This window comes from Anolis sagrei, chromosome 5, assembly GCF_037176765.1.
Source record: "Anolis sagrei isolate rAnoSag1 chromosome 5, rAnoSag1.mat, whole genome shotgun sequence".
In the NCBI taxonomy this organism is placed as follows: domain Eukaryota; kingdom Metazoa; phylum Chordata; class Lepidosauria; order Squamata; family Dactyloidae; genus Anolis; species Anolis sagrei.
The window spans coordinates 89,817,728-89,842,252 of NC_090025.1; the positions used below are offsets into that span (position 1 = coordinate 89,817,728).

The 24,525-nt window shown below is 41.3% G+C and overlaps 1 protein-coding gene across 13 annotated transcripts in view; it reads left to right on the plus strand.

Annotated features, from left to right (window-relative positions):
* PPFIBP1 (PPFIA binding protein 1) overlaps positions 1-17,446 on the plus strand; it is a 218,219-nt gene extending 200,773 nt beyond the window's left edge. For 9 of the 13 annotated variants that reach the window (XM_067468858.1, XM_067468860.1, XM_067468861.1 and 6 more), the window contains 6 exons: positions 3,983-4,105; positions 4,851-4,976; positions 5,766-5,954; positions 9,065-9,250; positions 10,575-10,640; positions 14,463-17,446. In XM_067468858.1, coding sequence (XP_067324959.1) covers positions 3,983-4,105; positions 4,851-4,976; positions 5,766-5,954; positions 9,065-9,250; positions 10,575-10,640; positions 14,463-14,549 — 777 coding nt within the window. In that variant the 3' untranslated portion in view covers positions 14,550-17,446. The remainder of the gene's footprint in view (positions 1-3,982; positions 4,106-4,850; positions 4,977-5,765; positions 5,955-9,064; positions 9,251-10,574; positions 10,641-14,462) is intronic. The other 4 variants (XM_067468857.1, XM_067468865.1, XM_067468867.1 and 1 more) reach the window with 1 other exon arrangement.
* The last annotated feature ends 7,079 nt before the right edge of the window (positions 17,447-24,525 follow it).

The window sequence follows — 24,525 nt, forward strand, 5'->3', positions numbered from 1 at the left end:
TAGGAATTCTTTCATGGGTTTTTTTTTTTTCAAATTATAATCTGGCCCTCCAACAGTTTGAGGGACTGTCACCTGGCCCTCTGTCAGGACTTCCTCATTCCAGCATTTTATGATCTTTTTCTTTATGGCATTGTAAAACACCTCCCCCACTTTTTAGCGGTACCTAATTTCTCTAATTACAATTTCTCTAATTATCATTCATGATAGTAAGCTCCCACCATTCTACAACAGTGGGAGAAGGCACCGAGGATGTAACCTAGACCTCCTATTTGTGAGTACCAGCAATGTGCAGCAATGCACTAAATCAGTGGAACCACCAATACTAAACACACAGCACCGACTGTGAGGGTAAGCGTTTCAACACTGTAGGGAGAAAGCCAGGATGGCAAACTATGGGGCCTGCATGGGAGCCTATCAACAAATTCTGCAGGAAAAGGCTCAACCGTTCCATGCCAAACCTCCAGAAGAGGACCATGCACTTCTCTTGACGCTTTCCCAGGAGGCCAATTCCCTTGCCCATCACCAGATTCAGATGGCAAAACATACTGGTGACATAGCAGGCAAGATGATAGCTCACAGCAGGCAAGATGATAGCGATCTGTCAACATGCCTGGTTCCGCTCCTCTGGACTTTCCACTTCCTTGAAACAAGTTATCGAGGATCTTCCGTTCAATGCTCTCGGCCTCTTCAACACCTGAACCGATGATAAGTTGAAGTCTAACTAAGACTTTAAACTCCTTGCTGCAAAATGCAGAATCGAAAACTAGTTGCAATCGCAAAGAACTTGCTGGTATCACCACCGCCATCATCAATATGGTAACCAACCTTACCGTCACCAATCCTTCCAGCAGAGTTCTCACCCTTCCACAAATCCTCAGCCTCAACAGCAGCAGTGCTGATCTCAACCAGCCCAAAGGTCCTGCTCCCGACAGAACGGCTCGAATGGTCAGTCCCATCACCAAGTTTGATGGTTCCATTGATGATACTACCTCCACTTTTACTATAGATGTCACCTCCACCATTTCTTGACATCTTCAACTCACCAGTCTACCTCCCAACACTCATTTTGGGGACAGGCTATCTTCATCGATGCGTGGCAGTCCATCACCTCAGATGTGTGGGTTCTCAAAATTGTTGAAGAAGGCTATGTCTTAGAGTTCAAAGAATTCCCTCCATGGGCCACGTTCTCGACACCATTCCATCTCCAGAGATCATAAAGGAGGTCAACACTTTGCTCTCCTAAGTGTGTGATTCAACCCACCCCCTCAGAATTGGACTGTTGAGCCTTCTTCTTGAGGTACTTCCCATTACCGAAGCCGGAAGGCACCCTCCACTCGATTCTCGACCTCAGAATACTGAACTACATTTGGTTGAAGAAGCTCAGAATGGTGATGGTGTCATCCATCTTTCCTCTCCTACATTACGGCAACTGCATCGATCGACCTACGAGAAGCCTACTTTCACTTGGCGATTCGGTCCTCCCACAGGCAATTCTTCTTGTTCAGAGTCTGACCACAGACTTTCCAGTTCACAGTACTTCCCTTCGGACTCATCATGGCCCCAAGAACCTTCACAAAATGCATGTCGATCATTGCGATCTACCTGAGAAAACAAAACCTACTGCTCTTCCCTTACCTGGACGACTGGATAATCATGGCACAGTCCCCATCTCTTCTTCATTCATTCCCAGGTGCCCACCACAGCCTCTCTTTTTGATACCTGGGGCTGAGAAATCGCACTTGACACCAATGACGTCAATAAAGTTCATCGGTGCCCTCTTCGACTGTGGCTTTCTCTCACATATTTATACATGGCTATCATATCTCCTCTCAGCCTTCTCTTCTTCAGGCTAAACATGCCCAGCTCCTTAAGCCGCTCCTCATAGGGCTTGTTCTCCAGACCCTTGATCATTTTAGTCGCCCTCCTCTGGACACATTCCAGCTTGTCAATATCTCTCTTGAATTGTGGTGCCCAGAATTGGACACAGTATTCCAGATGTGGTCTAACCAAAGCGGAATAGAGGGGTAGCATTACTTCCCTAGATCTAGACACTATGCTCCTATTGATGCAGGCCAAAATCCCATTGGCTTTTTTTGCCGCCACATCACATTGTTGGCTCATGGGGACTTGAACTCATTTAGAGTGGCCAGGTATTCCTGGCCGACTTGTTTCCCAATTTGGGGTTGGATGTCCTCTAATCCCTCATCCACTCCATCTTGCTGAGGTTGAAGATGACCTTTTTGCGAGAAGACCGAGGCAAAAAAAGGCATTAAGTAGTTCTGCCTTTTCCCTACCCCGTCAGCATTGCCCCATCTATTCCTCGAAGAGGCCCTATCGCCTCCTTGTTTTTTCTTTTTTTACTGACATAAGAAAAGAAGCCCTTTTTATTGTTTTTAATGTCCCTGGCAAGCCTGAGCTCGTTTTGTGCTTTAGCCTTGCGGACCTTTTCCCAACAGGTGATGGCTATTTGTTTGAATTCTTCGTTGGTGATGATCACGACACTTCACCTCCCATGATCCCTGAACAGCCAAGCCGATCTTCTCAGCCAAACACAGTCGACCTCCCACAAGTGGATGCGCAACCAGTTTCAGTTCCACTTTCTATTCAATGAATGGGGTTGGCCGGATATCAACCTCTTTGCATCCTTACCCAACAAATCCCTGTCCAAAAAACTACGGAGCCTTCGAACCCAACTACAGGCTGCCTTCCTGCTGGACTGGTCGACAGACTTTTTCCCCCATCTTCCCCCCAAATACCCCTCATCCTCAGGGTAGTCGAGAGAATCCAAGCCACAAAGGCAAACTGCATCCTGGTGGCTCCTGCCTGGCCCAGACAGACCTGGTACCTTGTCCTCCTTTACCTCTGCCACGGCCGTCTCCGCTCTCTTCCTCCCCAGCCGGCCCTCACGAGGGAACAAGGTCTTCTCCTGCATCCAGACATTCCCTCTCTCCACCTCACGGTGTGGAGAATATCATTCTAAACTCTCTTCAACCAACAATCCATTTGATCCTGAAGGCTGTCCACAAGCCAGCCACTACCAAGGCCTACTCCTATCGCCTATCTCATTTCCATGACTTTCTTTGGGCCCAAGGTAAACTGGCATTTTCTCCATCGACACCAGCAATCTTGGATATCCTCCTTTCCCTGGCCGAGTGAAACCTCAAACTCATCTATGAAGTCCTACGTCACTGCCATCTTCTGGCATGTCCAACAGTTGGGTAAGCCTTTCCTTTTCCAAAGTCATCTCATCAAGACTTTCTTCAAGGGATACTCAAATCTCCACCCTCCCATCCACCTCGAGTTCATCTTGTCCCATCTCACCACATCACTATTTGAACTGCTGGCTACTACGGACCTTTGCCTCCTCTCCTGGAAGGTGGCTTTCCTGGTGGTGATCACTTCGACCCATCGCCCCTTCCATATCAATGAGTCTTATGTGTTGTGACCTTTCTCTGAACCTGTTTTTTTCAGACAATACCTGTTTAGTGACATGTACCTTACATTAACTTGCAGATGTTTGTCACAATAAATCATGTTTTGGTCCTCTGTTAAGATGTCGGTTTGCATTTGTCCCACCGTCCTGGATCTCAACTTGTTAGTCTCCACATGTGTGCAATCACAGAATCCATGAAGAAAAAGGAGAGGTTTCTCACCTGTAATCATGTTTCTTTGAGTGGTATTCTGTGAATCCAAATCCAGCTTCCCTTCAGACAAACCTTCCCCATTCTCACTGCCTTTTTAGCATAGGAACTGCGGAGCATGTGGCCAAGGTGCCTCTTATGCCCTGGGGAGGGGAGTGGGTGAGGTTACCACCAAAACTTTAAATTTAAACTTTGGAAGTTTTCCATTGGAGCCTACACAGTTGCAGATACACTCCACATGTATGGATTCACAGAGTACCACTTGAAGAAAAATGGTTATAGATGAGTAACCTGTCAATTTCTGTTGCCAATGGCTGGTTTTTCCCCTTCCTCCTTTGCAGGATGACTTACTACCTTTGAAAGTTGTGAGTGTCCTCCACCACCTGAGCATCAAGCGTGCCATCCAAGTCCTAAGGATAAATAACTTTGAACCCAACTGTCTGCGCAGAAGACCTTCCGATGAGGTAATCTAGTATGGATACATATTACTGATATGTCACAACAAATGTTAGGACAAGCAATGCAAGTGTGTATTTTCTTCAGGTTTCTCATCTAAAGAATTTTGCCTAGTCTTGAGAAACTTGACTCCTTCCCTTAACTACCTGCTCCTGCATCGGTCACTGACTATCTGTTCTGTTATATGGTTTCATCATAGTTTTGCAAATTGTCATTAGCTTTCAATGTGGTTATGTTTTTATATCATGTTTAGTTATTTTTATATAATTTTGTATCTTTTTACTGTGTTCATGTTATTCTGTTAGCCACCTTGAGTTCCAGGATTGGAAAAAAAATTATCCGGGGAGACCCTGCTCTTGCTCCCGCCAGCATCGCAAATACATTTGGCAGGGACGAGAGACAGGGCCTTCTCGGCTGTAGCACTCTGCCTGTGGAACGAGGTAAGATTGGCCATTTATAGGGCAATATAGGATTGAAAGAATCAGCCATTTATAGGACAATATGAGTTTTGTGTTTATACATTTTTCTTCATTTCCTTTCTCTTCCTCCTCTTGCACATAAGCCCTTCAGGTATTCAATTCCCTGCCTCTAAGTTTGACATAGAAAGGGGCACAACTTAGCACTGATTCATGTGAGTTTACAGATCTAGGCTCCAAAGGATACATTTGAAGGTAGAGAGTATAAGAACTATAGAGGATTGTAAAACTGAAAAATAACTGCGTTGTCTGAATTAAATGTGATTCCTCTTGGTAGAATAACTTCACGCCGTCAGAGGTTTCCCAGTGGACCAATCATCGGGTGATGGAGTGGCTGCGTTCCGTTGATCTTGCAGAATACGCTCCTAATTTGAGAGGGAGTGGTGTTCACGGTGGGCTAATGGTAAGCATGGGCCATTTTATATCCCTTTAAGAGACAACATCTGGAAAAGACAGATGCTTAAAATAGTTCCTGAGTATGGATCTCTAGAAGTCACAGGAATTCCACCATAAATATTTTATAAATATAGGATCCTGCATCAGAAGCTAGGGTGCTTCACTACAATGATGTAGCTACATTGCTGACATTATACAGCCGTGTTAGTGAACTGCAGCAGTGCACAACAAGGCACTGTGAAAGATGTCCTATTAGCAATAAGGACACATTGTGCATCAAAACATAATTGTTGAATTGGGACTGTTGCACTGTTGCAATGCTGCTGGCTCCCTGTGTCTAATGGACCCAATGGTGTAACTACATTTCCTTCACATCGAGCCCCCGGTGATGCAGTGGGTTATACCCCTGTGCCAGCAGGACTGAAGACTGACAGATTGCAGGTTCAAATCCGGGGAGAGCGCGGATGAGCTCCCTCTATCAGCTCCAGCTCCTCATGCAGGGACATGATAAAACATCCAAAACATCCGGGCGTCCCCTGGGCAACGTCCTTGGAGATGGTCAATTCTCTCACACCAGAAGCAACTTGCAGTTTCACGGCAAAAAAATCCTTCACATGAATATTATGAAACAACGTTATGTATTCACAAGGTTTTTTTAAATAGTGTAATTCCTCAATGGGCTCCCAGCCATAATGTTTTTGTACTCTTTGCCTCTTTGTGATGTGTGAATGATCCTGATTTTTGGAATGGTGTGAAGTTTCTTAGTCAAAATGTTAATCTGCTTTCACTTCTGAAGGTTTTGGAACCTCGCTTCAACGTAGAGACCATGGCGCAGCTACTGAATATCCCTCCAAACAAGACGCTGTTGAGGCGGCACTTGGCAACTCACTTTAATTTGCTGATTGGGCAAGAGGCCCAGCTGCAAAAACGCGAAGCTATGGAATCGCCAGATTATGTCCTCTTAACAGCTACAGCCAAAGTAAAGGTATGGTCAGGGCTTTGGGTATGTAGCAAAGTCTTTAATGGTACTCAGTTCTTGTGGGTTTTTTCGGGCTATATGGCCATGTTCTAGAAGCATTTCTCCTGACGTTTCGCCTGCATCTATGGCAAGCTTCCTCAGAGGTGAGGTCTTTAATGGTATTTCAGAATGTGATTGAGAGATCAAGTAGTAGATCTGGTTTACTTTAGTGTCTAGTTCAATGAGAACCTGTAGCCCTCCTGATCTTCTATACTGTAGGTAACTTCCTAGGTTTTGTTAAAGAAACAATGGAGTTTTGGTAAACAATGGGTAAAGGGTAACAATTAGTCTCCCATATGGCATCACAATGTACTTGTCTCATTTCACCCTTTTCTATATTTTGCCTCTTTATGAAATCAAATATTTCTCCTTCTGGTTCTGTTTAAGTAATAGGCTATTTATAAACACTGAATCTAGAGAATATATTTTATAATGCTTAGATTCCGTTTCTTTACACATACTGCAGTCTTTGAAATGAGTTGTAACTATCCAAGAATACCTTTCAAAACAATGTTTTACAAGACTGTTTCAATTATTATTTATTTATTTTATTTCAAACATTTATATGCCATCCTTCTCAATCCCCGAGGGAGGTCTCAGGGCAGCTTATAACTGGCAATAATTCGATGCTGCACATACAAAACAATTACAAGGCAGTTACACAATAAATAAAACATTAGGTTAAAAACAATTTAAAACATTATTATCAACCGTATAGCCATTTCCAAGTTCAATTCAGCATCCAAAGACCCAATTCAAAGCCTGTCCATAGTCAATTCTCATAACATTACAAGTGCTGTCATGCCTGCTGCCAGAACCATGATTTAAGCTTCTTCCTAAAGGAAAGAAGGGATGGAGCCGATCTAATTTTGCTGGGGAACGAGTTCCACAGGCGGGGGGGCCACCGAGAGGGCCCAGTCCCTCGTCCCTGTCAAACGTGTTTGCGAGGATGGCAGAATAGAGTGCAGGGCCTCCCCGGACGATCTTAGACTCTATGGGGGGATATAGAGGGAAATACGTTCAGACAGGTAAGCTGAGCCGGAACCGTATAGGCCAAGACCAGCACTTTGAATTGTTCTGAGAAGTGGACCAGCAGTCAGTGGAGTTGACACTGACACTGTTCCCTGTATGTTGCTCCAGTAAGTAAACTGACTGCCACTCGTTGGACTAGTTGGAGTTTCCAAACAGTCTTCAAAGGCAACCCCACGTAGAGTGTGTTGCAGTAATCTATTCGGGATGTAACAAGAGCGTGGTGCGCCGTGGTCAGATCAGACTTTCCAAGGTACAGGCACAGCTGGCACACTAATTTTAACTGCAAAAGCTCCCCTGGCCACCGCCGAGACCTGGGGTTCCAGACTCAGCAATGAATCCAGGATCACTCCCAAGCTGCGAACCTGAGTCTTCAGGAGAAATGTAACCCCATCCAACACAGGCTGTAACCCTATGCCCTGTTCGGCCGACCAGGAGGACCTCTGCTTGTGTGGATTCAATTTCAATTTGTTTGCTCTCATCTAGGCCAACAGAGCTGCCAAGCACTGATTCAAGGTCTGGACAGTTTCCTTAGTAATGGGTGGGAAGGAGTGATAGATTTGGAGTCATCTGATTTGGACAAGTTTCGGATAACACTGTACTCCAAAACTCCAGATGGTCTCCCCAGCAACTTCATGTAGATGTTAAACAATATAGGGAACAATACTGAACCCTGAGGGACTCCACAAGGCAAAGGTTGTGGGATTGATAACAGCTTCTTTTAAGCTGGCTGGAATCTTGCCCTTCTATAAGGAGGTATTAACCACCACCTTAACACACTCTGCCAAACCCCCTCTGGCTTCTTTTATCAGCCAGGATGGACAAGGGTCTAGGATCTTGTTTCAATTGAGCTGAACCAATTAAAATGAATCCATCAAAACTGGACAAACAAATGCTCATGTGACATCCTCAGAGATTGCTGTTAATGTGGCGTCAAAATCAGAACAAATCAGAACAACTTTGTCCATAAAGAACCAAGCAAATACTTCACAGCGAGATTCCGAGTTGTCACGGATCTCACTCTGAGGCAAATTTAACAACCGTCTGACAACTCAGAATAGCTCAGCCAGACGGTTCTTTGCGGATGCAGTATTAGCCACAAGACAAGATTTCATTGTGGCCTTAATTGCCACATTGTGGGTCCCTTAAAAGGTGCCCAGATGTGTTTGGGCTGATCCATTTTGTTTCCAGTGCCACACATACTCTAGCCTCCTCTTCTTTCACTTAATTGCTGCCAGCTCCTAGTTGAACCAAGGGGCTGGTTTAGTTTGGTTACTTGATAGGGGGCGTTCTGGAGCGATCATGTCTATTGCCCTGGTCATCTCCTTATCCCAGAGTAAGACCAGAGCATCAACAGGGTTGCCTACCAAGGAGGCAGGAAAATCCCCAAAAGCCGTTAGGAATCCACTGGGATCCATAAGTCTCCTGGGGTGGACCATTTTAATGGGTCCACTAGCCCTGCAGAGGTTAGGAGGCACAGTAAGTCTAAACCTGATCAGGTGGTGGTCGGTCCATGGCAATGGAGTGATGGTCAGCTCCTCCATCCCACCACCTTCTTCCCATCCCTGACAGAAAACCAGATTGAATGTGTGCCTGGCACTATGGATGGGATCAGATACTGATTAGGACAAGCCCATAGTTGCCATGGCAGCCATGAAGTCCTGAACCGCACCTGATGGAGTGGTCTCGGCATGATCATTGACGTCCCCCAGCACTATGAGCCGCTGGGACTCCAGTGCCAGGGCTGAAACCACTCCAGCTAGCTCAGGTAGGAAGACTGTAGTTCAGTGGGATGGTCGATACATTAATGGAAACCCTATCCTGTCCCACTCACCAACCCTTAGGCAGACACATTCAAAAATGGGGCACCTGGTCAGGGAGATAGAATTCTTATTGACCACTGTGACTCCGCCTCCTCCTCTCCAGATCTTGACTGGTGCTGCACTGTAACCTGGTGGACAAAGCTGGGAGAGATTAACCCCCCTAGGCTCGTCCAACCAGGTCTCCTCCTCATTGTAAACAACTACAATTTGATTCTTCTCTTTCAGCCAAAGAAACTCGCTTTTAGTAATTTTGGAAATTTAAGAAAAAAGAAGCAGGATGATGGGGAAGAGTATGTGTGTCCAATGGAATTGGGACAGACATCAGGGATTGGATCAAAGAAAGGGTTCAAGACAGACCTAGATATGAGAGTGTATGATGATGATGACCTAGACAGACTGGAACAGGTAAGGGTCAGTACAATTCAGATTTCATGCAGTGTTATGTTGAAAAAAATTATTTCTTTGTGTTTGCTGCTTATTCTGTCTTCTCTTGATATTGCAGTGTTCTTCAGTTTGAATTTACTAAGCAGTCCTGTAGTGTGTCATTGCTATAAGTTTCTGACTCTTGGTAAACTTGTTTAGGAATTGTTAATGTGCACTCAGATTTTGACTTTTAAACAACAGAATTTGAAATTTCTAGCAGTCAAACTCCTTGATGTAACTGAAGGTTTTTTTTTTGTATTGTTGAAGTTTTTTTCTTCACATGTAAAGTGGGACTGAGGAACTTTTGCCCTTCTAACTGAGGTTGCACTCAATTCCCTGTCATTCTTGATGATGGTCAGCTACATGCAGCTAAGGATAGTTGGAAGTCTAACATGCGCTTAAGGTGGTCTGCACTGGATTATCCTATGTTCTTGTCAGAAGAACCGTGAGAGATGTTAAATATTGCAAGGTAGCCCCTGAGTCTTGTGACTGAGCGCTGATGAAGAACAAGGACCAAATCCAGTTGCTAAGTTCACCTAGATTTCCTGGAATTTATAGTAGTGTTAATGTACAAAAAATTCAATTGATTCAGTGGATCTACTCTAGGTGGGAAAATACAGTTACTTTCTAGTTCAACTCACCTTTTCCTTATCTAATTCCTCAGATTCCCATTGTCAACGTTTGCAGCCCTACCCTTCCCATAGCAAATGTTCCAATCAATTAAAACAATGAACAGCTTTTGTGCCTATGCTGCAGAATCTTCCCCTCTTGTCCCTATTTAAGTAGATTCACTAGCCTTCTTGTGCCAATAGTTTCAGAGCCAACTTAGTGCTTCAGAAGATATTTTGTGAAATGTATCTTCTTATTTTATATTCTTTTATGAGGCTACAGAATATTTTGCGTGAATGTTTTCATCATCAGTTTGCTCTGCAGCCTCTTTATGGTTCTGCTTGCTGTGATTCTTTGGTTGGGTGATTTTCACTCCTACTTCACCTATTGAGTCTTTGCTAGCGCAAAGCTAGCAAGCCACAGAGGCAAAAATGGAAGCAACCATTTCTGGATTTCTCAAATAGCAGTAGAAACTATGAAGTTGCCTTAGAGAAGGGAGCCACCAACTTGTCTAATTCTCCTTGAATCTTCTGTGAACCTTGCCATCTCACTCAAACATTGGATAAGACTATATAGTATAGCATTTAGCTATTTTGTAATTCTACTGTAATCTAAGAAATGCTCTTGTTGTCCCTATATTACATGTTTACAAGTCGACTGGATGAATTTATATGCGTAATTACTATATTGTTTATGGTTGCAGATGGAAGATTCAGAAGGTACCGTGAGGCAAATAGGGGCGTTCTCCGAAGGCATCAACAACTTGACTGTAAGCTCTTCAAGAATTAATTTCATGTGTAGATTCTTCTGATTTGGCTAGTCCTCTTGTCTTAAGAGGTTCTTCAGTAGAGCAGGCAGGTTGGAGATTGTGCGTGATTCAGCATTTGATCTTTGACAATCTCTTGGCAGTTCTTCAGTTAGGATGGGACCCAATAAGGCTCTGCCAGATTGGAAGCAGCTGCTTCTCACTCATTTGAAAATATACCTAAATCTGAGTTGCAGCCTTGAATCTCATGTAACTCTGCACCTGGGATATGTCATCCTTTCTTACAGTGCATTTCACATAGCCTCTATAATCAATTGATACTAAAGTGCTATGCATGCACAAATCTGATTGCATACACCTTCCTTTGTAAAGAGACTTTTGTTGAATTTGATTGTAGCAACAGAGACTAAGAAGCCTGCCAGGCCTAAGGGCTGAGAAAAGCGGTATATAAATGAAGTAAATAATAATAATAAATAATCTTCATTACCATGATAATTAAATTCCGTATTTTAAATAATTGGAAAATCGTATTGCAAAAATATAGGCCCAGGGCAAATGTTCTATTCAGCTTACTCTGTTGCCAAAAACTGAAAGTACAGAAAATTAAAGAGTTGTAGAACTGTAACTCATTTCAAATTTTAAAGGCTATACGATTTTAAGCAAGATAAACTACTCAGATGTAAAGCTTATATCACAATCTTTACTATTTCGGTTATATTATTTTCTTACCTTTCGTAAGAGCTACATAATTAGCAACCCTCTCTTTTAGAGAAGCTTCACATTCTAGCAGACACATAAATCTCTTTTAACTTGCGTTTTGTGAAGAATGTATAACATTGTCAAATTTCAAATATTGGAAAAGTCCACTGTTGAACCAACTGTTCTTTGAATGAATCAGATTGACTAGTTGATGAGTGGTATTTTTATCTTCACCTTCAGCTAAAAATGTTCTTTGAGTGATTTGTATACATTAAATGACAGCTTTACCAGCCAGTTTACAATTTAAGAAGACACATAACATAGTGGGGAACAGGGACGAGGAGGAAAATAGAACCGGGGCTATTGGAGTGATCTTAGGCTTTTCTATCACATCACCCTCTGCTTCAAGCCTCCTGTGGTGACATCTGAGGAAAGCAAGATGGATGGAATAGGCCCCACCACATCATCCTAGGTCTAGGGATGTCTGGTATTGTCTATAAGGACGTTATCACATTATGAAATACTCAGTTTCTGAGGCTGTTTGAGAATGATTTTGAACAGGTCTCATCACATGACGTTTGCCCCATCCCGTCAGTATTCAGTCAGAATCCATCTGGAAAGTGTCGCCGAAATGAAATATTTACAGAAAGAAATCTAATCATGAAAAACATACTAAAAAATAAAAAATACTATGGATTCTTTTGTTGCTGAAGCACTGTTTTTTTTTTAATAGAAAAAAGCAGTTATACTTTTTAAAAGGTCATAGAGTGATGTAGGGGTGTTTTGAATAGATTGAGAGGAGCCAGTCTTCCATGGTGTGAGAAGTCAAAGTGCAGTATTTTCAAATGATAAGAATCGGAATAATCAGGTGTGATGAGGAAAGTATGCATCTCGTCTCAATATAGTATGCATCCAGTCCTAAAAGAATATGGGATGCATACTAATATAAATTGATTATATCCCATTGTGATAAGGTCCCAAGTCTTAGTCAGTGTAAGAAGATGGTCTTCCCAAATGAAGTCCTGGAAACTGCTCCTTGAAAGCTCTCTAGTGCAGTTTTCAGTTGCCTCATTTATAGTTAGATCTGTGAGCCGTGTAAACCACTACTCCAGTCATTTTCCCAGTACTTCAAGGATAAATCTTTTTGATTCTCATTAAATTCCTTTAACTGGGACCATTTGGGCCTGGATTGTTTGAGTTGAGGACGTTCTACTTGCCAAGCATCTGCTTTATCATAGAATTCCTGCCTCTCCTTGTACTTGAGTTGAACAAATGAACCAAGGCTTTAATCCTTACAGCCTTGGTCTGCCTCATCTCTTTTGCAGTACAGACAGACCCTGTGTTACAAACATTCAACTTATTTATTTTATTTATTTAAAACATTTATATTCCACCCTTCTCACCCTGAAGAGCTGAGTACAACACACAAATAGCAAACATTCAATTCCAGGACATAAATAGATTATAGACATACATAAATATTAAATCCAAACATTAAAATCCATTGTTTAAAACTGTCTCAATCATCTGTATCAAATCTGGTTGGCAAAGTAAGGTTCCCTATTGCTGCCTTATTACACTTTCCCAAAAGCTTGTACTCACAGCCAAGTTTTCACCATCCCTCTAAAGGACAGGAGGGAGGGAGTTCCATAGCTGGGGGGCAATCACTGAGAAGGCCCTCTCTCTCGTCCCTGCCAAACGTGCCTATAACAGTGGTGGGATGGAGAGCAGGGCCCCCTGGAGGATCTTAATCTCCACGATGGTTCATAGATGGAGATGCATTCGGACAGGTAAACTGGGCCGGGGCCATTTAGGGCTTTATAGGCCAAAGCAAGCACTCTGAATTGTGCTCAGTAGTAAACTGGCAACCAGAATATGGCTTTGCATAGGTGCATGCCCGTATTCGGTCTGACACATGAAATGTCTGCCACACACCCTAGAATCCTCTTCATTCATTTCATCACTGCCAGCTCCTCGTTGAACCCAGGGGCTGGTTTAGCTCTGCTACTCAAGAGGGGTCGTTATGGAACGATTGTGTCTACTGCCCTCCCCATTATAAAGAGCGACCAGAGCATCAACAGAATCACCCACCTTGGTGCTGGGGAATTCCTCAAGAGTTATCAGAAATCCTTCTGAATCCATAAGGCTCATGGGGCGAACCATCTTAATCCCTAACCATTGCAGAGGTTAGGGAGTGCAGTGAGTCTAAATTTGACCAAGTGGTGGTCAGTCCATGGCAGTGGAACTAAAGAGAGTTCCTCCACACCACCACCTTCCTCCCATCCCTGACAGAACACCAAGTCCAGTGTATGTCCAGCTCTGTGAGTAGGGCCAGAAACCACTTGGGACAGCCTCACAGTTATTATGTTTACCATGAAATCCTGAGCCGCTCCTGACAGAGAGGTCTTTGCATGAAGCTCTAAAAGCCATTGGGACTCCAATGCCAGACCCGATATCACTCAGGTAGGGAAGTTGTAGTGTTGCGAGGTGGTCAGTACACTATAAGTATCCCTATTCTGTCCCAGTCTCCTACCCTCAGGTGGATGCATTCAAATGAGGGTGTGTGTGGGATGTGGCAACTTACAGATGGCTCCTAGTTAAGAATGGGTGCGACAAAACAGGAAGTGGAGAAATCTACCCCTCAGAAGGGAAATTTATTTCTGGGAGAAATAACGTGGAAAAGGGGTCTCCACTAAAATTTTAGTGCAAAACCTTATTTCCACAACAGGCCATTTTTTTTTCAAAATCCAATTATCACAGCGACAGAAAGTAAGGGAAATGGGGCACAGATAGCAAAACTAACACCACAGGGTTTGTTTTCCAAAGTTAAAGAATATATATTTTTGGCTGGAGTTACTCTTAAAATGTACCTGTTCTGACTTACACACAAATTCAACTTAAGAACAAACCTACAGAACTGATGTTGTTTGTAACTTGGGGACTGCCTGTATAGCCCTCCCCTGGGATCTGTTCTTGGCAGTGGCTGGGTACTATCTACACCTAAAGCATGATTTGTGCCACTGATTTTGCCATTTGGTAAACATGGGAATATATTGCTGACTTCTATGTCCCTTTGCTCTTGAGATTCTTTAAGCATTCTAGTTCTTTCATTTTCTCTGTTTTCAGCACATGTTAAAGGAAGATGAAATGTTCAAAGACTTTGCTACACATTCACCTAGCACCAGTATCACAGATGAAGATTCAAATGTGTGACAGTATCAATGCTGAACCCATCTGTTTTGTGATGTCAAATGCCAACTTTGTATGTAATTGATACGGTGCATCAAGTAATTTGGGTCACTTTTGCTTCAAACAGACAATTTTCAGGGGATCAGAAGGACAAGAGGTGCCTATAGTAAACTTGCCATAAATAAGGGGAGACAACACTCTAGGTAGTGGGGGAAAGATATTATTTATCTTTAATGTAGAAACTGGTTATATATTTTAGAGCATCTCTTGGATATGACCGTATTGCCATAATACTCCTGTATTCCTGTACATAATGTGCCATAACACCTATCTCCAAACGTATCTTTCTCTCTTCTTCTTCGAGTAATAGAAAAGAAAAAAGAAACAGCTACAGATCTGGAATCAGCATTCATTTTAGATATTTCTGCTGCAACAACAAAACCATCCTTGAGGTTTTTGATATCCTGTATGAATAGCTGATGAAAAGTAAATAACACTCATCCCTGATATAAAAAACCAGTTCGTCTTATTTTTATACAAGTTTTATTTTAAAAGAAAACAAAATGTATTGAGTACATACAAATCCAAAGTTTTATATTGTGATGACTTTTTTTTAAAGAGAGTATTCCAGTTTGAAAACCAGCTGGATACTGGAGAAGTCAGACTGATAACTTGTTCCTGTCCCTTAAGTAATGCCTGCATTCTTATATTAGGAATGAAAACTGTGGTACTTTTCTGCAACATTGAACATCTTTGTCTTCACCTTTTACTAGTTTTAAAATAGAATTTAAGGGGTTTTTTTTAAAAAAGAAATTTTTGTGGCAAGCATGATGCTGATATTTTTTCAACTGTAAACCGCTCCGAGCCAAATTGGGAGTAGCGGTATACAAATTTAAAAAATAAATAAATAACTGAGAAGCAGTCTGCTGCTTCTGTGCAGCCTTTCACATCCTGCAGTAGAGGTTTTTTTTAATTTTTGTGGAAGAGAACGTTAATTAAGTCATATTATTTTACAGTTTTAACTCTTGCCTTTGAAGTACAGCTGACTATAACATAACAGACGGACTGGTTATACTTCATTTATATAAAAAACAACATTTATTGCCTTAATAAAAAAACTCAAATTTCTAAAATTCAGATTACCCTGTAAAAAGTTGGCCAAGCTTTCGACAGAATATAATTGACTCCGTCTCCCTCTTTTCATCTCATTCTTACCCTTAAATACTGTAATTTATTACTTACACTAAAAAGTTGATCGTGCAAACATTTGAAAACACTATTTGAAAGGAATTACTCCTACTGTTGGTGCCAATTTCTGTTGGTGCCAATTTGGATCCAAATTGGTGCTAGTAATCCAAGCTGGAGTGTAAAGCTGAGCTTTTGAAATGTTCTCAGGTATTCCTAGTTGAGACTGACATCTCTAGGCCAATCTATACATTCAGCTAAACCTTGACACATAGATTTCTTAAGAATATATACTCTTTTGTGTTAAATTTCTGGTCTTGAAATGTTCTGCTTAACATACATTTAATGTATGTTAATGACAATTGTGGAGCTTGTTTCCAAACCCCCCAAAATTAAAAAGTGGATTATAAGTGACAGCACATTGTTGGCCAGGAGTAGAATATTATACACAAATCAAAACTATCAAAATGGGTCACTTTGGTCCAGGGTTTAAGTAAATGGTCTTTGGAGCAAAGGATTGCATATCCTCAGCATGTTTTTTATTCCTGCAAAATTTGTTCAGATGGTTTTGCAGTTATCTTTACCATTTAATCATCAGGTCGTTGCCATTGGAATGGCCTAAACCCAACATTTGGTTTGTGGATAACTTTATTTATATGCCCCGCCACCATCTCCCCAGGGGGACTCGGGGCGGCTTACCAAGAGACAAGCCCAAAGATTACAGATAAAAACAGAGACAAATTAAAATCAATCAAATAAAAAATAAAAACATAGCACAGTCACAAACATCATAAAACAGTATGGCTGAGATAAAAGTCAAAGCTGAGTTCAGACTCAAGGTTTTCTGCCATCAGTTCTACAGATGGAAGTAGTTCTTTCAGCAGAAGGACCCTGTTGGACTCACCAATGCATTTATTGTGGATTCTCAGTCCAGAGTAATATGGGTTTTATAAATGATTTTTTACTCCTTTATTATATTTGGTATCAGACCGTTTTCCCAGTAAATGCAGATAACACTATTCGACAATTATTTCCTTTACTGTGAAATGTATTTATGAATTAAGGAATTCACCTCCTGTGCCTATACAGAAAAAAGACAAACATACCTACCAGCAGTTCCATAAGATCATTTAGTAAAAAAGAAAATAAAAGCCTATTGATAGGTATAGAGGGCTACATCCGATGTTAATCCAACTTTGAATAAAACTGTTGAAGCTAATTGGGCTGAAGTTAGTTGTGGCTAACAAATTCTATTAATTTCAAGGAATCTATTGTGGTAGGTTAGAATTGGGTTGGCATGATGTTAACTGTCACATAGAAATTGGTTTGATGTTCTGACAAGTACTGTTCACATAACTGAAATATGAACAGAGTCTTCAAGAGTAATTGCCAACACACATGGAATTATCAATAATCAAACAACAGTGGTGAAGTTTTGTTTTATATCTTTAAAATATTGCATGCATGAACAACATCAGATTTCTCTTTTTAAAAAAATGATGTAAATTTGAAATTGGATTAATTTTGGTTGTCATTATGCCAGTTGATTTATTTCTATGGGATCTGGGAGAAGGAAGAGTAATATAAAACACTCATCGTTGAGCCAAGTGGTTAATGCACACATGAAATATCATTTAGGTATTTTGTTGGGTTGCATGTATACAAAAAGGTTGGTGCAAATGTATATGTATTGCCAGTTAAAGTAAATAAATAAATACCTATTATGAGGGAAAAAATGCTTCTAGATATTTGTTTTTTGTTTGTTAAAAAAGGAAGAGGAAAATATCATTTTGGATCAGGCTGAAATTGTGGCTGTCTAACTGTTTGAGTCTTGGTACAGGGAACATAAAACTCTGTTCTTACAACAGCTCCACTAGCCATAGGTTTAGACCAGTGATGGGCAACCTTTTGAGTTTGGTGTGTCAATACTCGCCAAAAAACCGAGCATAACTCGAGTGGGGTGTCACTTCGAGAAAAACCCATAATTTCATGATATTTATAGTTTAGTAAGAAAAATATATTATTGTAATATATAACTGTATTTAATAAACGAAAAACTAATTATTTAAGTTATCTGCTTTTTCTATAATGCCATATATCTCGGCATTATAGAAAAATGCTGGTGTAAAAGCTGAGGATGAAATGTCCTTCTTGGGATGCAGCCCCATCTTCTCTGTATGCGGCCGCATGTGGCTGTGTGTCATCGAAAATGGCTACGCATGTCAGTGCTGACACACGTGTCATAGGTTCGCCATCATGGGTTTAGACGCTGGCTATTATGACCTATACAATCCTTTGTGGCTTGGGCCCATGCTAACTGAAGTCCTACATATTTTGATATGATCCCACTTAAAATCTTTAAAATCTTCCAGGGAAGTGCTTATCAATATTCTTCCACTTTCAGAAACACATTTGGTGGAAATGTGGGAGAGTGAGCCTTCTCCAAGCTTCCTAGGAAGCATAGACTGGCCCCCTCTTTGTTGTTCTTTCGCCATTGAGTGAATATTTCTCTATTCCAACAGGAATTTGGGTACTGATTCATCTATGCACTGGTTTTTCTACTATAGCATTATACTGTTTTGTTTTTTTAAAAAATTCTTTATTGAAAATTTCTAGATACATAAAATGTGGGGGAGCATAGTTTAAAAAGTCACAGTAAGAAAAGGACAGAGGTCTAGGGTTAAAGGTGGGGGTGGGATAAAGATAAAGAAGTACATTCACACCACATTTATACGGAGAGGAAAAGAAGGGAAGGGAAATCAAGGATAAAAAAAGGTGAAGGGAAAGGGGAGGGGGAAGGGATGGTGGGGAAAGGGGGGGAGAAGAAGAGGGATTCGGGGACTCGCCCTCGCACACATACACATACATTCATTTCATTCATACAAGGGGAATATAGGACTTATGCGAATGCACTTCCAAGTTAACCAGAACGTGAAATCCTTCTCTAGTTCCGGGCTTATGCCCCATCGTCTATTATATTGTGTCAGGATGTGGCCTTCGAGTTAAGAAAACACAGCCAGAGCCTCCTCCGGGCCTCGAAGTCTCCCTCCTGACATCGTTGTGTTTTATGGTTTGATAGGGGAGCCATCTGGAAGAAGAGAATGCTTTGTTGATGTGGGAATGGAATGTAGCCACAACTTGTGATAAGGGGGGGGGGGGGAAGAAGGGGGGAGGAACCAAGGGGGATGTATTGCTGGACATTGGCGGGAAACCCTCAGATCTCTCTTTCTACGTATCCTGTATAGACTGAATAAGCCCATGTTCAAGAAATTGGCCTTGTGAGCGTGGTTTTGTTCTAAGATCTGGCAGGAGCTGACATATTGATGGGTGAAAATCTTTGAGTGAGTAAGTCCATATTCATTATGTCGAGTGCCTTCAATGTCCATTGTTCCACTGTGGGGGTTTCTTTAGACTTCCAAAATTGGGCTAGTTTGATTCTTGCAGCTGTCATAAGGTAGAAAAAAAATCTTGTTTGTGTTATTGTCCATAGCGAAGTCGGTGATACCTAACAAAAAATATTCCGGCTTAAAGTCAAATTTCATATGTGTAATTTTTTCTGTTTCTTTGTGGATTTGGTGTCAGAAAGTCTTTATTTTTTTGCATCTTCACCACATATGTATGAAGTTTCCTTTTGTTTTCTTGCACTTCCAACATTTCCCATCTGTTTTTTTTAATTGAATTTCGCTATTTGTTCTGGGTTTAGTTTGTACCAATTTTCTTTGAAACCTGTTGAATATGTGAATTTCAATTTTTTTGATCAGATCTCTTCCCACTCTCTTAGGCTGATTGACCGGCCTATGTCTCTTGCCCAGATTTTGAACGTCTTTGATTTGATAATAGGTAGTGTCAGGAATAAATAAAACATTTTAGGTAGGATACTCATTTGGATCGCTGCGATCCTTCCTAACAGGGAAAGTTTTAACGGTTCCCACCTTTTTAGTTTTTCCCTAATCTGGGACCATTTCCTAATCCTAAGCATTATACTGTTTTTAATCCCTTTTTAAAATTGATATTTTGCATAATTTTAATTTACAGATAGTTTAATGTTATTTTAGTCTTCACTTTTTGTGTGCTTTTAGCTGTATGTGGTCTTATATCTCTACTCTATAAACCAGAGCTTTCCAAACCATTTGTGTTGGTGACACAACTTTTTAGACATGCATCATTTTGCAACACATTTTTCTAGCAAACCAGATGTTAAACCACCCCCTTTTAAGAGATATAAAGAAGAGAAGAGAAGAACTGAAGAGAGAGGGGGCAAAAGATGGTTCCATCTTGTCTCCTGCCTATGTCATCGGAACCCCCGCCCCCCGGCACCAACTGCTGCGCTGGGCCAGAGTGAAAAGAAAGGGGCGCAGAAGACAGTTTGTCTCCTGTGCTTTATTAATAGTATAATATAATATATTGTATATACATATAATATTTATAATATTATAATGTAATACAATATAATACTAATAATAATATTATTTATTATTTATTTATTTACATTATTTATATCCCGCCCATATCAGCCCGCAGGCGACTCAGGGTGGTCTACATATCGGCACAATTCAATAATAAAATGTAATATTTTAATTGTATATTTTATATTACATGTACTAATATTACAATATAATGGTATAGTACAATATAGTAATATATAATACTGATATTGTACTATGCTGATAATATAACATGCCACCCTTCTCACCCTGAAGGGGACTCAGAGTAGCTTACAAGATATATATACATACAATAGTATGTATATATATCTTGTAAGCTACTCTGTGTCCCCTTCAGGGTGAGAAGGGTGGCATATAAATGTTGTAAATAAATAAATAAATAAAGACACAGATATAAATTGTAATTACAAGATGTATGGCTACACAAGATATGAAAATCTTTCATTATATCTGATGTTTCAGGTTCTTTTTGAACCCCCACGTGTCTTATGTAAGAGCCGTAGCAAGTCCTTGGTGGCTGGTTTGGCAATCCTGTCACCCATTCATTATGAGGGATTTTCCAGTGGCTGTTCACCAGGGTTAACCCAAATTTTAATAAGTTGTTCTAAGTCAGTGGTTCTCAGTGGTTGCCGTGATCCCTAAATACAGTTTCTCGTGTTGTAGTGACCCTCAACCAGAAAATTATTTTCGTTGCTACTTTATAACTAATTTTGCTACTGTTATGAATTGTTATGTATTTTCATTGTTACAAATTGAACATAATTAAAGCATAGCGATTAATAATAAAAACAATATGTTGGGACAATATGTATGGACAATGGATGATGGGAGCTGCAGTACCTTCAAACGATTCAGCTCTGACTTCCACAAGACCACTGAGACCCCCACAAATTACACACCTGGATCAAACTTGCCACAGAGAACTCCCATGACCAACAGAAAATACTGGAGGACAGTGATTTAGAGGAGATGTAGTTCATCTACATCCAGAGTGCACTGTGAACCCAAACAACTATGGATCTGGACCAAACTTGGCACGAATACTCAATATGCCCAAATGTGAACACTGGTGGAATTTAGGATAAATAGACCCTGTCATTTGAGAGTTGCAGTTGCTTGGAGTTACTGTTGCACCTGAAATAAAACAGCATTCTGAACTCCACTAAAAATGGAGTTCAGAATAGCATAGAGAACTCCCATGAACAACAGAAAATACTGGAGAGCTTTGGGGGAAATGGGCCCAGACTTTTGGGAGTTATAGTTGCATTTGAAATAAAAGAGCATTCCGAACTGAATCAACAAGGGAATTGAACCAAACTTGGCATACAGAACTCCCATGACCAACAGAAACTACCGGAGAGCTTTGGGGAATATACGCCCAGATTTTGGCAGTTATAGTTGTATCTGCAACAAAAAAGAATTGAACCAAACTTAGCATACAGAACTCCCATGGTCAACAGAAAATACTGGAGAGCTTTTGAGAAAACTACCTACCTGGCAGGCAGCCTAGTCCCACATTCAGTGAGGATCCTGGCAGGTGGCACAGAGTCAGGTGGTGTAGGCTGGGCCCAGATCTGGCATGGAGCCTCTTACCTGGCTTGCACCACTGCCCTGGCCTGGGCCCTGTGGGGAGCCTTCTGCTCGGCTCACACCACTGCTGAGTTCAGCGGGAGGTGCGAGTCGGGTGACTCAGGTTTCTAGGTAGGGCCTGGGCCCTGTGGGGAACCTGTTGCCCAGATGCACTTCCACCGAGCCTGGTGGGAGCGTGAGCTGGGTGAACCAGGCTCCCAAGCAGGGCCTGGGCCCTGTGGGGAGCCATTTTGAGGAGGGGGCGAGGCCAAAGGAGGCAGACTTGCGACCCCTCCAAAATAGCCAAGCGACCCCCCTCACCGGGTCTTATTTCCCCTCCTATTTTCGTGCTTTGGAAAGTGAGGTTTAAAACTGTGTACGTCACAAAAGGACACTTCATGGAAAAGCATATAGCTATAGATTTGTAGAAATATAACTTTGCAGTGGAATCTCAATTAACTGGAACTAAAGTAACCAGAACTCCCAAGCAACCAACAAAAAATAGATAATACTGCATTCACAAGGCTGTTTTTATAAACAGTAAAACTGTGTTATGTGAAGTTAAGTTTGCCTTTATTTGCCTTAGTTTTCTTTTAAGATATTAATATTTTTATATTAATATCAAGTCAATACAGAATTTGTGGTATGATTCTGTAGGAGGCTTGGTATTAATTAAGCCTATTTTAATAATAACTCCCAAGCAACCCTGGTTAATTGAGAATCTACTGTATTACAATTTGAATGTATAACAGTACTGAAAATACAGTGGTATACAGTTGGTGGAGTCTGCATCTACCAGTCTAAGTATTGGTAGAAATATTACAGAAAGGAAATGCCCAAAGCAAACTTTAATTATGTTTTTTTTTTTTACTATGTTGTTGTTGTATAAAATGACACTTGTGTATTCAAGGATTTGGGTATCTAGGAGGGAGGGTGTGATTCTTGGAACCAGACCCCAGGGTCCACTGTATTTCTTTTTTCTTTATTTATTTGTCGTGTCAGAACAACCAGTGAAATTATATTACATTTCTAACAGAACAAAACAAACAAGCAGATTACAAAATTTGTGAGTATGAGAGTTGATTAAATGTCCTTTGACCAGTATCTGGCCACTTGGAGTGCTCCTGGTGTTGCTGCAAGAAGGTCCTCCCTTGGCAGGGCTCAGGTTGCATTGCAGCAGGTGGTCAGTGGTTTGCTCCTCTCCACACTCGCATGTCGAGGATTCCACTTTGTAGCCCCATTTCTGAAGGTTGGCTCTGCATCTCGTGGTGCCAGAGCGCAGTCTGTTCAGTGCCTTCCAAGTCGCCCAGTCCTCTGTGTGCCCAGGAGGGAGTCTCTCATTTGGTATCAGCCATTGGTTGAGGTTCTGGGTTTGAGCCTGCCACTTTTGGACTCTCGCTTGCTGAGGTGTTCCAGTGAGTGTCTCTGTAGATCTTAGAAAACTATTTCTAGATTTAAGTCGTTGACGTGCTGGCTGATACCCAAACAGGGGATGAGCTGGAGATGTCTCTGCCTTGGTCCTTTCACTATTGGCTGCTACTTCCCGGCGGATGTCAGGTGGTGCTATACCGGCTAGACAGTGTAATTTTTCCAGTGGTGTAGGGCGCAGGCACGCCATGATAATGCGGCATGTCTCATTAAGAGCCACATCCACTGCTTTAGTGTGGTGAGATGTGTTCCACACTGGGCATGCATACTCAGCAGCAGAGTAGCACAGCGCAAGGGCAGATGTCTTCACTGTATCTGGTTGTGATACCCAGGTTGTGCCAGTCAGCTTTCGTATGATATTGTTTCTAGCACCCACTTTTTGCTTGATGTTCAGGCAGTGCTTCTTGTAGGTAAGAGCACGGTCCAGAGTGACTCCCAGATATTTGGGTGCGCTGCAATGCTCCAGTGGGATTCCTTCCCAGGTGATCTTCAGAGCTCGGGATGCTTGTCTGTTCTTGAGATGAAAGGCACATGTCTGTGTTTTAGATGGGTTGGGGATTTTCTTTTTTCTGATAATATTTTTATTATTATACATATAAAATAGAAATAGAAATAGAAACATATACTAAAAAACAAAAAAGATAAAAATAAAAGGGGGTGGAGCTTTGGTTAGTAATAGATTACAGTTATATAAATATCTGCTGTATCACTGAAGAAGATGATAATAATTATAACATACACATATATGTGTGTATGTTATAATTATGACATCCATATATTCCACACAGGTATAATTGTTACATCCGTATATTCTGCACAACATCTATAATTTTTAAAGTTCCAAATGTCCTTGATAGGAAAACAAATACATTCTCTCTGTCATCTGATGTCAAAACTTGTTGTCATATCTTCTCATATCCAGTACTTTTTCAATATTCTTTTCCAGTTGTTCCAATTGTTATCCTATAAATTCATGGAAATCGGTTGAAAATTCTGCAGAGCACATCATGCGATGTTTGGGGGTTGGCAAATCCAAGTCTGGAGTTAAAATTGCTGGACGAAACATTCACAACCTTATATATGCAGATGATACCACTTTGATGGCTGAAAGCGAGAGGAGCTAAGGAGCCCTCTAACCAAGGTGGAAGAAGAAAGTGAAAAAGCTGGGTTGTAGTTAAACCCAAGATCATGGCAACCAGACTGATCGATAACTGACAAATAGAGGGAAAAATGTGGATACAGTGACAGACTTTGTATTTCTAGGTACAAAGATTACTGTAGACACAGACTACAGCCAGGAAATCAGAAGATGTTTACTCCTTGGAAGGAGAGCAATAACCAATCTTGATAAAATAGTGAAGAGTAGAGACATC